Source organism: Bufo gargarizans, chromosome 5 (genome assembly GCF_014858855.1).
Source record: "Bufo gargarizans isolate SCDJY-AF-19 chromosome 5, ASM1485885v1, whole genome shotgun sequence".
Lineage (NCBI taxonomy): Eukaryota > Metazoa > Chordata > Amphibia > Anura > Bufonidae > Bufo > Bufo gargarizans.
Window position 1 is genome coordinate 376,971,290 of NC_058084.1, and position 15,499 is coordinate 376,986,788.

General features: G+C 50.7%; 1 protein-coding gene across 2 annotated transcripts in view; it reads right to left on the minus strand.

The window, feature by feature from the left end:
* The window catches only part of TCAIM (T cell activation inhibitor, mitochondrial), a 61,137-nt gene that overhangs the window by 13,283 nt on the left and 32,355 nt on the right, over positions 1 to 15,499 (minus strand). For both annotated transcript variants that reach the window (XM_044295313.1, XM_044295312.1), the window contains one exon: positions 6,503 to 6,634. In XM_044295313.1, coding sequence (XP_044151248.1) covers positions 6,503 to 6,634 — 132 coding nt within the window. The remainder of the gene's footprint in view (positions 1 to 6,502; positions 6,635 to 15,499) is intronic.

Sequence of the window (15,499 nt, forward strand, 5' to 3'; positions counted from 1 at the left end):
TTTTGGGCACAAGTTAGCGGAAATTGATTATTTCAAGTTTTTTCTCACAAAATCTCCCTTTCCGCTAACTTGAGACCAAAATTTCAATGTGGGGTGTTTGTACTGCCCTGGCATTTGAGGGTCTCCGCAATCATTACATGTATAGCCAGCATTAGGAGTTTCTGCTATTCTCCTTATATTGAGCATACAGGCTATTCTCCTTATATTGAGCATACATAATGAGATATTTTTTTTCCGTTCAGCCTCTGGGCTGAAAGAAAAAATGAACGGCACAGATTTCTTCATTCGCATCGATCAATGTGGATGAAAAAATCTCTGCCAAAAAAAAAAAAGGGGGGGAAAGGCGTCTGCCAGGACATAGGAGCTCCGCCCAACATCCATACCCACTTAGCTCGTATGCCCTGGCAAACCCGATTTCTCCATTCACATCAATCGATGTGGATGAATAAATCATTGCCGGGATTATTTTTTTTTTATATATACAAAGTGTTTGCCAAAGCATATGAACACCGCCACCTCCTCAGCTCATATGCCTCGGCAAACGTATCTTTTACTGCAGAGGAGAAATCTCGTTTTGCAGCGCCGCATACACCGACTTGTGTGTAATCTGACAGCAGCGCAATGCTTCTGTCAGATTGCACATCAGTGCTGCAGCTGGTCGATCGGTTGGTCCACCTGGAAGGTAAAAAAAAAAAAAAAAAAAAAACAGGCCGCAACGCAATAAGCTTTATTAACTTTATAATAACTTTAGAACAGAACATATAAACTTTATTTAACTTTTGAAACTGAATGTTAACTTTTTTGCTTACTGGTGATTTTTTTTTTGTTTTTGTTTTTTTACCTTTATAGGACAAACCTCTCCTTCCCCATGGGACAATGTGCAAAGCGCAAATCGCCCAAAGATGTGGCGAAGTACATTATGCACTTTATCCCAGGTGAAAGGAAAGGTTTGCAGCAGCTGTGAGTGAAAGGGCCCTAATAGCCCTGTGTGCCTGTCCTGTGAGATGCAATCCCTATGCTAGGTGTACCTGTGTGTGGTACTTCCGGAAACACTCTCCAAAGCATAGGGCAGGGTGGTCAGGGCAGTCAGGACAGAAATAGCGGGTGTTACGCCTTATTCCACTCCTGCTACAGACACAACATTTTTTTCGGGGTGGCGGTCGGTTTGAGGTACCAGCAACGACACTGGGGAAATGTCGCTCGTGTAGACGGCTAACTACACTGGTGGATGGGGCCACGGAACCTTCTGGATACAGGAGGTTCTCGATGATCTCTTCCTGAAATTTGAGGAAGGATCCTGTTCTCCCAGCCTTACTGTAGAGAACAAAACTATTATATGCAGCCAATTGAATTAAATATATAGACACCTTCTTATACCAGCGTCTGGTGCGTCGGGAAACTAAATAGGGAGCCAACATCTGGTCATTGAAGTCCACCCCTCCCATGAGCAAATTATAGCCGTGGACACAGAGGGGCTTTTCAATGACACTGGTTGCCCGTTCAATTTGGATTGTCGTGTCTGCGTGAATGGAGGAAAGCATGTAAACGTCACGCTTGTCTCTCCATTTCACCGTGAGCAGTTCTTCGTTACACAAGGCAGCCCTCTCCCCCCTTGCAAGACGGGTGGTAACGAGCCGTTGGGGGAAGCCCGCGCGACTAGTTCACGCGGTTCCACAGCAGCCAATCTGTTCTAGAAACAAATGCCTGAAGAGGGCCACACTTGTGTAGAAATTGTCCACATAAAGATGGTACCCCTTGCCAAATAAGGGTGACACCAAGTCCCAGACTGTCTTCCCACTGCTCCCCAGGTAATCAGGGCAACTGACCGGCTCCAGGGTCTGATCTTTTCTCTCATAGATCCGAAATTTGTGGGTATAGCCTGTGGCCCTTTCACAGAGCTTATACAATTTGACCCCATACCGGGCGCGCTTGCTTGGGATGTATTGTTTATCGCCAAGGCGCCCGGTAAAATGTATAAGGGACTCGTCTACACAGATGTTTTGCTCAGGGGTATACAAATCTGCAAATTTCTGGTTGAAGTGGTCTATGAGGGGCCGAATTTTGTGGAGCCGGTCAAAAGCTGGGTGGCCTCTGGGACGAGAGGTGCTGTTGTCGCTAAAGTGCATGAAACGCAGGATGGTTTCAAAACGTGTCCTGGACATAGCAGCAGAGAACATGGGCATGTGATGAATCGGGTTCGTGGACCAATATGACCGCAATTCATGCTTTTTGGTTAGACCCATGTTCAGGAGAAGGCCCAGAAAAAATTTAAATTCGGAAACTTGGACTGGTTTCCACCGGAAAGACTGGGCATAAGAGCTTCCCAGGTTGGCGGCTATAAATTGAGTGGCATACCGATTTGTTTCTGCCACGACTAAGTCCAAGAGCTCCGCAGTCAAGAACAGCTCAAAAAATCCCAGGGCCGAAGAGATCTGAGCTGTCTGAACCCGAACTCCAGACTGGGCGGTGAAAGGGGGAACTACAGGTGCGGCTGAAGTTGGCGACTGCCAATCAGGGTTTGCCAGCACCTCAGGGGTCTACGGGCCCGTCTGTGCGGTGGCTGCGACGGGGTAACTATTGCACGTGCCACCGTACCAGCTTCAACTGCCCTTCTGGTGCTCGCCATTTCACCATGTTGTACGGCAGTGCTGGTACTAGGTCCAGGATGGGCTGCGCTGCTGGTGTATGCCTCACCACGTAATCCGACAGCACCAGCCCCACTCTGCTGCTCTTGAAGCGGATCCTGCGCAACCTGTGGTCTAGCGACACGGGGCCGGGTACGCCTGGTGCTATCAGGGACCTCAACCTCCTCGTCCGAACTTTGGGTCAGACTGCCACTGCTTTCTACAGGTTCATATTCTGACCCACTAGATTCATCAGATGAGGGTTCCCATTCCTCATCCGACTGGGTCAGAAGCCTGTAGGCCTCTTCAGAAGAATACCCCCTGTTTGACATTTGGGCAACTAAATTTAGGGGTATTCCCTGAGACTACCCAAGAAAAAAAGCAAGCCTGTCTTACAAATGGGAGGCTAGCGAAGTACCGGAGGCCGCTGTGATTGATCAAAAATATTAAAACAGATTTTTTTTATCGCCACAGCGCTTGTAAAGTCAATGTGCAGTGATCAAAAAAAATATTTTTTTTGTCACTGCGGTGGGGCGGGCGTGGGTGAACGCACGTGTGGGCGACCGATCAGGCCTGATCAGGCAAACACTGCGTTTTGGGTGAAGGGCGAGCTAAGGAGACACTAATACAATTATAGATCTGACTGTGATCAGTTTTGATCACTTACAGATACTATAAAAATACAAATGCTGATTAGCGATACGCTGATCAGCGAATAAGTGACTGCGGTGCGGTGGGCTGGGCGCTAAACGATCGCTAACTACCTAACCAAGGGGCCTAAACTATCCTAAAACTGTAAGTCAATACCAGTGAAAAAAAAAAAGTGACAGTTTACACTGATCACTTTTTTCCCTTTCACTAGTGATTGACAGGGGCAAGAAGGGGTGATCAAGGGGTTAATTGGGGTGATGGAGGGTGATCTGGGGGCTAAGTGTGCTGTTGGTGGGTACTCACAGTGATGTGTGCTCCTCTGCTAGAACCAACCGACCAAAAGGACGAGCAGAGGAGCACAGCAGCCATTTAACACATCATATTTACAAATATAATGTGTTAGATGGCTTCTGATTCGTTTTTTTTTAAATCCTCAACCTGCCAGCGACGATCATTGGCTGGCAGGTTGATGACGAACTTGTCTTTTAAACTTTTCCGGCCCACGATGCGCATGCGCAGCCGGCTTTGCCCGAAATCTCGCGTCTCGCGAGAGGACGTACTGGCGCGTCCACCCAGAGTAACAGGACCGCCGCAAAGACGCAATCCTGCGTACGGCGGTCCTGGAGAGGTTAAGCCCTATCAGACCTCAGATGAATAAAATAAAAAAGTCCTCACCTCTCCTGCGTCGCGTCTCCTCTTCATCTCCGGGTCCAGTGTATCGCTCCCCTGTGTTCTCCAGCCCGCGCTGCACTACGTCCTGATGCTGTACGGGGTCAGGACAGTGCAGTGCGGGCCCCATAAAAGAAGACCAGGGAGGGTGAGTATCGGAAGCGCTTGCTGCGCTTCTTTCCCGCTCCCAGCACCCGATGCATACTAGTGCACGCTTCCATAATGGAAACGCTCACTAGTATTCGCTTTATACGCATTATCGGTATATCGGCAAGGTTAGATGCTGATACCGATAATGTACAAAATCCTGAATATCGGCCAATAATATTGGTATTTCCGATAATCGTCGATCCCTACTTCTTACAAGTCCCGTTTTACAACAGTCCTGTGTAGATGGAGATCACTGCACACAGTAATCAGAATTGTAAAATGTAGTTTCTTTTAAACAAATTTATTTGTATTTTATAGTCAAATACATATTATTACTTATCTGCTTGTGGCAGGTTATGATAATGGAAGCAATATATATTTTAGCAAGTCTCTTTTTTCCGACTGCTGTCTAGTTAAACCAATTCACTCGACTCGATCTGCATTTTTGGAGGTTCAGATGTGGACCCATTCATTTCTATGGAACTGCATTTCTGGGTCCGCTTGTAAATTTGGGATTTTTTTAATAAATAAAGATGAAATACCGTATTTTTCGCTTTATAAGACCTAGGTTTTTGAGGAGGAAAATAAGAAAAAATATATTTTGACCCAAAAGGTGTGCTTTTGGTGGATTTTGAACTAATGGTGGTCTGGGGATGACATTGTTATGGGGGATCTGTGGCTGACGCACAATTATGGGGGATCTGTGGCTGACACACTGTTATGGGGGATCTGTGGCTGACACACTGTTATGGGGGATCTGGGGCTGACACACTGTTATGGGGGATCTGGGGCTGACACACTGTTATGGGGGATCTGTGTCTGACACACTGTTATGGGGGATCTGTGGCTGACACACTGTTATGGGGAACTGTGGCTGACACTGTTATGGGGGAACTGTGGCTGACACACTGTTATGGGGGAACTGTGGCTGACACACTGTTATGGGGGATCTGTGGCTGACACACTGTTATGGGGGATCTGTGGCTGACACACTGTTATGGGGGATCTGTGGATGACGCACTGTTATGGGGGATCTGTGGATGACGCACTGTTATGGGGGATCTGTGGATGACGCACTGTTATGGGGGATCTGTGGCTGACACACTGTTATGGGGGATCTGTGGCTGAAACACTGTTATGGGGGATCTGTGGCTGACACACTGTTATGGGCGATCTGTGGCTGACACATTGTTATGGGGGACTTGTGGCTGACGCACTGTTATGGGCGATCTGTGGCTGAAACACTGTTATGGGGGATCTGTGGCTAATACACTGTTATGGGCGATCTGTGGCTGACACATTGTTATGGGGGACCTGTGGCTGACGCACTGTTATGGGGGACCTGTGGATGACGCACTGTTATGGGGGACCTGTGGATGACGCACTGTTATGGGGGACCTGTGGATGACGCACTGTTATGGGGGACCCGTGGATGACGCACTGTTATGGGGGACCTGTGGCTGATGCACTGTTATGGGGGACCTGTGGATGACGCACTGTTATGGGGGACCTGTGGATGACACACTGTTATGGGGATCTGTGGATGACGCACATATAGCATCTTATGCTGGTCACCCTCATGGCCCTATGTTTCACAGCATTACTTTATTAATATGTGTCCCATTACACTCTGCGCACAGCAGTCTCTTTGTATGTAAAGTCTATTTCTTTATTGCTGAAGCAATCGCTCTCCTTTGATAAACTAGCCTAATCGTCTGAAACAGTACTCACTATGAATGCAGCAGTTCGGCCGGCGCGTGACGTCACTCAGTCAGTCCCGCTCCTCCCACCTAATTAATGAAGCAGGTGCGCGACTGACTGACTGACTGACATCACGCGCCGGCCGGACCGATGCATTCATAGAGTGAGTACTGTTTCAGGCGATTAGGCTAGTTTATCAAAGGAGAGGGTTTGCTTCAGCATTAAAGAAATATACTTTACATACAAAAAGACTGCTGTGCGCGGGGCCTGGTGTAATACAGTGACTGCATCGGGCCCCGCCACGAGTTGCCAGCCTCCAGCCCCTCCTCCCACCCCGCATAACTGTAACTGATGTATTGCCGGCCGCTCTGTGCAGCATACCGGCCCATGATACATCAGTGTCAGCCATGTAAAAATGACACCATCGCTTTATAAGACGCACTGCTATTGCCCCCCCCCCTTTTTTGGGGGGGAAAAAATGTGTCTTATAAAGCGAAAAATACAGGATATCGACTGAAATTTACCACTGTCATGAAGTACAATGTGTCACAAGAAAACAATTTCAGAATGGTTTGAATAAGTAAAAGCAGTTCAAAGTTATAACCACAGATTTGCAGAAAATGGCCTGGGCAGGAAGGTGAAAACAGGCCTGTGGTAGAAGGGGTTAAAGAAAAACAATCACTTATATATAAAATATCATAACTTACTCTTCTTTTCTTTTTAACTTTTCTCTTGCTTGTTGAGTATTAGCCAGAAGAAACCACTGTAAAGATGGAGGGTCACACACGGTTGGTATGATGAAATGTCCCATCTCATGTAAACGTGGCACAAAATGATCACTGTTTTTATGGAAAGTAAAAAGAATATGTTTTATAACAGCATCCTGAACGTCTTCAATACTAAGTAAGGCGATGCTCCAAATATCTTGTATAAAGTGATTCTCCTTTATTCTAGATGAAACGTTTTAGCTGACATAGCCTATATCAAGCTTGATAAAGATAATGAAAACCAAAACATTGCATCTGGATTAAAGGAGAACCACCTTATACAAGATATTTGGAGTGCCGCCTCTATACTTTGTTTTCGATTTTCCATCTTTAGGGGTGAGTTGGAGTGAGTTTAGGGGTGAGTTGAGGGTCCATTCGCACGTCCGTAGAATCGGTCCGCATCCGTTCCGCAATTATGCGGAACGGGTGCAGACCCATTCATTCTCTATGGGGCCGGAAGAGATGCGGAAAGCACACAGTGTGCTGTCCGCATCCGCATTTCTGGAGCGCGCCCCCGATCTTCGGGTCCACAGCTCTGGAAAAAAACAGAGCATATCCTATTCTTGTCCGCAATTGCGGACAAGAATAGGCATTTCTATGGGGGTGCTGGCCGGGTGTATTGCGGATCCACAATGCACTACGGACGTCTGAATGGAGCCTTAGGGGCACACACCCTCACATCTTGAGTACTAGGAGTACTGTCCATTTTGATTCCCTGATTTTCTTCACTAGTCATGTGCTTCTGACATTGTAATTTCAGCAGCTGGAAATGTGATCGGTTACTTCATTCTGGAGAAAAAGTACTTTTAATCCACATGTAAATGAGCAGTTAAGTGCACTGAGGGCAGGCCCGAGCCACTCTGTGCACCCTTGCCTCCTGCTTTCTTTGCCAGCCCCTCCAATTTCTTCTTGAATGACAGGGCTAGGTTCGTGCACTGTTATCTCTCATCAATTTTGTGAGACAGACAAAAAAATAAGGAAAAGAACAAGGAGCAGGCGGCGCTATACAGATACATTTTATTGAATAGCTCACTGGCTATACTAAAATTATAATTACATGCAATTATAAAGGTGTTTAGATCCAGGTGCTGGTTTGAAAAAAACTGTAGAATATGCTTTGTGACACAACCTCTTTAATATTGTGTAGGGACAGGGATGTTAACCATTTTTGTAATATACTTTAATAAGGAAAGTGTTTATTTTTACTAGAAAAAGGAGATTTTTGTATAACTTACCAGTAAACTCTCTTTCTCGCGGGACACAGGAACCGTGGGTATAGCTATGTCCTCTAGTCCCTCACTATTGCTAAATTGCTAAATTTTTTCTTGGAAGTGCTGCAGAATTCATTATTTTATGTCCTCTGGGAGGCGTTGACACTAGATAAAGCTGTTAGCTCCTCCCCTGGCAGCTATACCCCCTCCAGCCTGGAGAGAGAGCTTCAGTTTGTGCACAAGCAGTAGGAGAAGCAAGCTAACCAAAGAAAAAACATGGAACACCAACATGCCAAAAGACCCAACGGGGTTCAAAGCAGCAACTGCCACAACTGTGGTCGAACAACAATACTAGGGGGGTGCTGTGTCCCCCAATGAAGAGCGAGAAAGAGATTTTATTGGTAAGTTATACAAAAATCTCCTTTTCTCGCCCATATTCATTGAGGGACACAGAACCGTGGGACGTCCAAAAGCAGTCCACAAGGAGCAGTCCACAGGGAGGGAAAAAAAACACAGACCCATGGAAGCAAGCGCCCCTGCCGCCTGCAAGACCATGCGGCCCAAGGCAGCGTCCGCTGATGCATAAGTATGCACCTGGTAAAATTTTGTGAGTGTGTGTAAGGAGGACCAAGTAGCCGATTTACACAACCGTGCAGCCGAAGTGCAATTCCTCTGAGCCAAAGATGCGACCACCGCTCTGGTGGAGGGAGCCGTGACACCTAAGGGCGGAACCCTGCCCCGTGCGAGGTAAGCCTCCGCAATTGCAGCCCGAATCCAACGTGCGATTGCCACCTTGGAGGCCGCCAATCCCTTGCGAGGACCCTCCGGAATGACAAAAAGGGAGTCCGTACAGCGGAAGGGACCGGAGGCTGCTAAATAGATCTTCAGAGCTCTAACAACGTCCAAATGGTGTAACTCCTTTTCCTTAGGGTGTGAAGGAGATGGACACAGTGAGGGAAGGACAATTTCCTCGTTAATATGGAAGTCAGAGACCACCTTCGGAAGAAAGGAAGGGATGGGCCGGAGAACCACTTTGTCCTTATGAATAACCAGGAAGGGTTCTCTGCAGGAGAGCGCCACCAACTCGGACACCCGTCTGATGGAAGTGATCGCTACAAGGAAAACTACCTTCCAGGACAGGAGCCGTAGAGAAATCTCCCGCAAGGGCTCAAAGGGGGAAGTCTGGAGCGCTTAGAGGACTAAATTCTGATCCCAAGATGGTAAAGGAGGACGGTACGGAGGAACCGTATGTGCCACTCCATGAAGAAAGGTCCTTACAGACCCCAGGGGGGCAAGAGGGCGCTGGAAAAGAATAGAAAGCGCCGACACCTGACCCTTCAGAGAACTAAGGGCTAGACCAAGGTCCAACCCTGATTGAAGAAAAGGACAGGACCGTGGGGAGAGAAAAACAAAGTGGTGGAATATTTCAGCTTTCACAGAAACCCAGGAAGGACCTCCAGGTCCTGCAATAGATCCTGGACGACGCAGGCTTCCTGGCCTCAATCATAGTGCGGATGACATCCGTCGAAAACCCTCTGCGCATTAGAATGGTGGTTTCAATGGCCACCCCGTAATCGAAGAGACCTTAAATGCTGATGGAAGACCAGTCCCTGCGAAAGAAGGTCGTCTCTGAGAGGTAGTGACCAAGGGACGTCTCCTAGAAGGAGAACGAGGTCAGCGTACCACGTGCGACGAGGCCAATCTGGGGCGACTAGGATCATCGGAATGCCCTCCATCCTTATTTTCCGTAGAACCCTGTGTAGGAGGGGGAAGGGGGGAAACACGCAAAGGGGGGAGAACCCTTGCCAAGGGGAGATCAGGGCGTCCACGCCGCAAGCTTCCCGATCCCTTGCTCGGGAGAGGAAGGTGGGAAGTTTCTGATTGAGCCTTTAGGCCATCAAGTCCACGTCGGGGGCGACCCCAACGTAGACAGATTGCCTCGATTACCTCCGGGTGGAGGGACCACTCGCCCGGATCTATCGTGGTCCTGCTGAGGAAGTCCGCAGTCCAGTTCTCCACACCCGGGATTTAGATTGCTGAAATTGCCAGTACATGGGCCTCCGCCTACACCGCAAGATCTTGGCAGATTCCAGTGTTCCCCACTGGTGGTTGATGTACGCCACCACCGTGGCGTTGTCCGACTGGACTCTGACGGGGCGACCCTTTAGGAGGTGGGTCCAATGCCGGAGGGATAGAAGAATCACTCTGAGTCCAGATAAGGCATAAGGAAGATGCCTCTGGAACGGAGTAGGGCGAGAAGGGGGGCCAGAATTTTTGTGAAGACCCGGCGTAGTTGCCAGCTCGAACGGCAGGGCGACAAACTGGTAATGATAAGTCTCCTTATGCAAACCTCAGGAAGCGCTAGTGACTCCGCGCGATGGGAACGTCGAGGTATGTGTCCTGGATATCTACGGCCGAAAAGGAATTCCCCCTGCTCCAGAGAAGCAATTACGGAACGAAGTGATTCCATCCGAAACCGCTGGAGACGGAGGAACTTGTTCAGTAGTTTGAGGTCCAGGATTGGGCGCACAGAGCCCTCCTTTTTGGGGACCACGAAAAGGTTCGAATAGAACCTCTTGAACCTCTTTGCTGGGGGAACAGAGGAGGTGACTCCCTGGTCCAGGAGAGACTGAATGGCCTGGGAGAAGGTGACCGTCCCCTCGGGGTCCTGTGGAGGAAGGGATTTAAAAAACCTGTCTGGGGGAAGAGACAGGAACTCGATCACGTATCCCGAGGATACAATCTCGAGTGCCCAAGCGTCGGAGACGTGGGCCCGCTAGACGTCCTGGAAGAGGAGGAGGCGGCCCCCCACCCTGTTGGGTGGGGGCACATCTTCAGGCTGAGGACTGCTTAGCCGACAAACAAAGAGACGGGTGCCGGCAAAGAGGAGTCCGACTAAAGAACGCTTGGAAGTCGCTTCCGCTGCCCACACCTTCAGCCAAAGCTTGCTGTGTAAGGTGACCGCAAGCGCCGAAGAGTGCGTGATGATCGGAGATCCTGAGCAGGGACCTCGAATACCAAGTCCTGGTCCAGCTGACTGCCCCACTCAGAGATCGCCTTTGCCACCCACGCGGAGGCGAACACGGGCCTAAGGGCTGACCCAGTAGCTGCAAAGAGGGACTTTGTCAAGGATTCCATCCGACGATCTTCTGCGGACTGAAGGGAGGATCCATCGGCTATAGGAATAGCCGTATTTTGGGCTAGCCGTGCCACTGGTGGGTCCCCATTAGGAGGGGATGTCCACGTGGAAACGCAATCCGGTGGGAAAGGATATAGGATGACCAGCTTTTTTGGGGCGGAAAAACGCATGTCTGGATGATCCCAAGCCTTGGAAACGACACGACGGCCTGGAGCAGGCATCACTTATCTGTCCAGTCGCCATCTTAACCCTTCCTCTTCTACAGCAGGGTCACCCCTTCAACTACTGGCACCATAGTGGCAGGAAGCTGGAAGAGGGACTTGGATGGGTGACCTTTCAGCTGGCGGGATGCAGGGGAGCGAGGCTGCCCTGGTCCCCTTGTGGGGGAGGAGGACAAGGCGTGGTTCCCCGGGAGAACAGGGAGGCTAGGCTACCACTGTTTCCCACCTGAAAAAGAGGAAAAAAGGGAGGTCTTGCCTCCTATTGACACTATAAAAAACTGAAGCTCTCTCATCAGGCTGGAGGGGGTACAGCTGCCAGGGGAGGAGCTAACAGCTTTATCTAGTGTCAACGCCTCCTAGAGGACATAGTTATACCCACGGTTTCTGTGTCCCCCAATGAATATGGGCGAGAAACATGCTGTAAAGGAAGACTAACTTAGCATTGCTAAGACGAGTCCGTCTTAAGCATCTACTGAACGTAGAACATTCTTAGTTTACCTCTTATCTCAGTGCGCAGAAAATTAGCCCACATTTTTTCACTGATAGTGACACCAGCAAAAAAGAAAAAAGTGCTTGGTTGAGGCACAAGGGCACATTTAAATGCGGTCACCGCATCTGTACATGTTGCAACTACATTAAAAGGAGATTTTTTGTGAAACTCATCTGTAAAATCTTTTTCTCGTCTTTTCCATTGGGGGACACAGACCATGGGTATAGCTTAGGCTACCACTAGGAGGAGACACTATGCAAATAAGAAAAAACAGCTCCTCCTCCACTGGCTATACCCCCATGCTCCAACAGGAGGACCTCCGTGCGTGCAAAAGCAGTAGGAGAAGGAGACCAAAACCAAATATTAATAAAAAAAACAGAACCGAGGAACACCGCCATCAGGCCGTTAATCATAAGGTCCCAATAGATAGAACCAAACCCTCCTGTAACAGACAAGAATGGGTGGGAGCTGTGTCCCCCAATGGAAAAGACGAGAAAAAAGATTTTACAGGCGAGTTTCACAAAAAATCTTGTTTTCTCGCCCATTCCATTGGGGGACACAGACCATTGGACGTCCTAGAGCAGTCCATGGGGTGGGAGACCAACACCTCCAGAGGGAAACGTCCAACGGTTAAACAGGAACCACAGCCTGCAATACCTTGCGCCCTAGGGCAGCATCAGCCGACGCCAGACAGTGCGGCTGGTAGAACTTGGTAAAAGGTATGTAAGGACGACCAGGTGGCCGCATTGCAAAGTTGTGATGTAGAGGCTCGATTGCACTTAGCCCAGGAGGCCCCCACCTTCCTGTTGGAGTGCGCGGTAACCCCCGCTGGGGGAACCCTACCCCGGGACCGATAGGCCATGGCAATAGTCGACCAAATCCACCGAGCCACAGTGACCTTGGAGGCCGCCAGACCCTTATGAGGCCCCTCGGGAATCACAAAAAGGGAGTCCGAGCAGCGAAATGGGGCAGTAACCGACAGGTACACACGCAAAGCACGGACAACATCGAGAGAATGGAGAGCGCGCTCCTTGGGGTTCGCCGGCGCGGGGCAAAAAGAGGGCAGAATTATGTCCTCATTAAGGTGGAAGGCGGAGACCACCTTGGGCAAAAAAGAAGGGACTTGACGCAGTACCACTTTATCCTTGCGGAAGACCAAAAAGGGTTCCTTGGAGGAAAGGGCGGCCAGCTCCGATACCCTCCTGATAGAGGTGATGGCCACCAAAAAGACCACCTTCCAGGTGAGAAGACTCATGGAAATGTCCCTCAGGGGCTCAAAAGGAGCCGTCTGGAGAGAAGACGAAGGGACCGAATGCGCCACCCCCTGTAGGAAGGTCCTCACCTGACCGAGCAGAGCTAGAGACCGCTGAAAGAAAATGGCCAGAGCAGAGACCTGACCCTTCAGAGATCTCAGGGACATTCCCATCTTGAGACCCGACTGGAGAAAGAAGAGGACCACCGGAACAGAGAAGCGAAGGGGGAAAAACACCTAACTTCTTGCAAAAGGCAAGAAAGGCCTTCCAGGTACGATAGTATATCCGGGAGGAAGCTGGTTTCCTGGCTCTTATCATGGTCCTCACGACAGAGTCTGAGAAGCCCCTCTTCTTCAAGATGGAGGTCTCAACAGCCACGCCGTTAAACGAAGCAGCTGTAAATTCTGGTGGAAGAGCGGTCCTTGAGACAGCAGGTCCTCCCTGAGAGGAAGAGGCCATGGAACGTCTGCCAGCATCCAAGTGACCTCCGAGAACCAGGCGCGGCGAGGCCAATCGGGGGCGATGAGTATGGTTGGGATCCCTTCCGCTGCGACCCTGCGAAGAACCTTTGGGAGTAGAGGCAGTGGTGGGAAGACAGAGGTGCGCAAAGTCTTGCCACGGATACACCAGAGCGTCCACCCCGGACGCCTCCGGATCCCGAGCTCGGGCCAGGAACGTGGGAACCTTGTTGTTGAGCCTGGACGCCATCAGGTCCACGTCCGGGCGGCCCCAACGGCGTCAGACGTCCTCAAATACGTCCGGATGCAGAGACCACTCTCTCGGATCCACCCTGTTGCGGCTGAGTAAGTCTGCCGTCCAGTTTTCGATCCCTGGGATGTACACTGCAGACAATATTGGAACATGAGTTTCCGCCCACTGGAGGGTCCTTTTCACCTCTTGCATCACCGTCCGGCTGCAGGTTCCGCCCTGATGATTGATGTAGGCCACAGCTGTGGCATTGTCCGACTGGACCCTTACCGGGAGACCCGCTAGGAGGAGGGTCCAATGAGACAGAGAGAGGAAAATTGCTCTTAGCTCCAGTATGTTGATCGGAAGGCGGGCTTCCACCTCTGACCACACCCCCTGAACTGTCCGAGCCCGGAGAATGCCACCCCAACCCAGGAGACTGGCATCGGTGGTGACGACTGTCCAGGAGATTGGGAGGAAGGATCTCCCTGAAGCCAGATTCTGAGGGGACAGCCACCATGGGAGTTCCATGCGAACCCAAGGAGGTAGGCGGATCTGAGAGTCCAGACCCCTCAATGTCCTGTCCCAGAAGGACAGGATCGCCTGTTGCAGAGGCCGAGTGTGAAACTGGGCAAAGGGGACAGCCTCGAAGGAGGCCACCATAAGCCCCAGAACCTGCATGCACTCCCTGATGGAGATACTTGGGGAATGCAGAAGGCGAGACACCGACTCCCGTATCCGTGAGAACTTGCAATCCGGAAGGAATACCCGGGCTGCAGTGGTGTCCAGAATCATCCCCAGGAAGGTCACCCTCTGGGAAGGTTGGAGAGAGGACTTCGGGAAGTTGATCAGCCAGCCGAACTGTTGCAGAGTCTGAAAAGTGATCCTGACACTGTCTTCGGCCTGGGGACGAGAGGGAGCCTTTATCAGTATGTCGTCCAGGTAAGGCAACAGACATATGCCCCTGGTGCGAAGAAGCGCCATGAGCGGCGCCAAGATCTTTGTGAATACCTGCGGGGCTGTCGCCAGCCCAAAGGGAAGGGCGACGAACTGATGATGATGGCAGCCAATGACGAAGCGCAGGAATCTGAGGTGAGATTCTGCGATAGGGACATGCACATAGGCGTCCCGGATGTCCAGACCCGAGGAACTCCCCTGGAAGAAGAGAAGCAATAACTGAGCGGAGGGATTCCAACCGGAGCCTTCGCACCCGCAGGGACTTAAGAGCTTCAGGTCTAGGACCGGACGCACTGATCCCTCCTTCTTTGGCACTACAAAGAGATTTGAGTAGAACCCTGTACCCTGTTCCTCCAGAGGAACTGGGGCAACTACACCCCCGGAACAGAAGGGAAGAGAACGCTTGTAAAAGGGCCGAGGCTCGGGCCGGATCACCCGGAACCCGAGAAGGGAAGAAACGTTCCGGAGGTCTGGAAGCGAATTCTATATTGTAACCGGACGTTACAATTTCCAGGGCCCAGGAGTCTTGAACGTGAGCTCTCCAGACCTGCTGAAAGGAGAGCAGACGGCCCCCCACCGCAGGCGGTGGGGGCGCCCCTTCAGGCGGAGGACTGCTTGGGAGCCGTGGGGCAGGCAGAACTCCCCTGAAATTGTGCCCGCGGGCGCCAGGAAGGTTGAGGCCTAAAGGTAGGCTTCTTGCGGGAGTCCTGAGAGCCGCCGGAGGAGGGGGCTGTCGCAGACGTGGAGGAGGAGCGCCGAAAGGACTGGTTTTGAGAGCCAAAGGGGCGAGCTCTGAAGGCGCACTTGGATCTAGATTGGGGCAGGAGATAATCTCGTCCTGATTAGCACCGAAGAGCCTGGAGCCTGCAAAAGGGAGGTTAGTGAGGGAGCGCTTGGAGGAAGCATCGGTGTCCCAGACCTTCAGCCAGACCTCCCTGCGCTGAGTGACCGAGAGGGCCGAAACCCGCGCAAAAAGAGT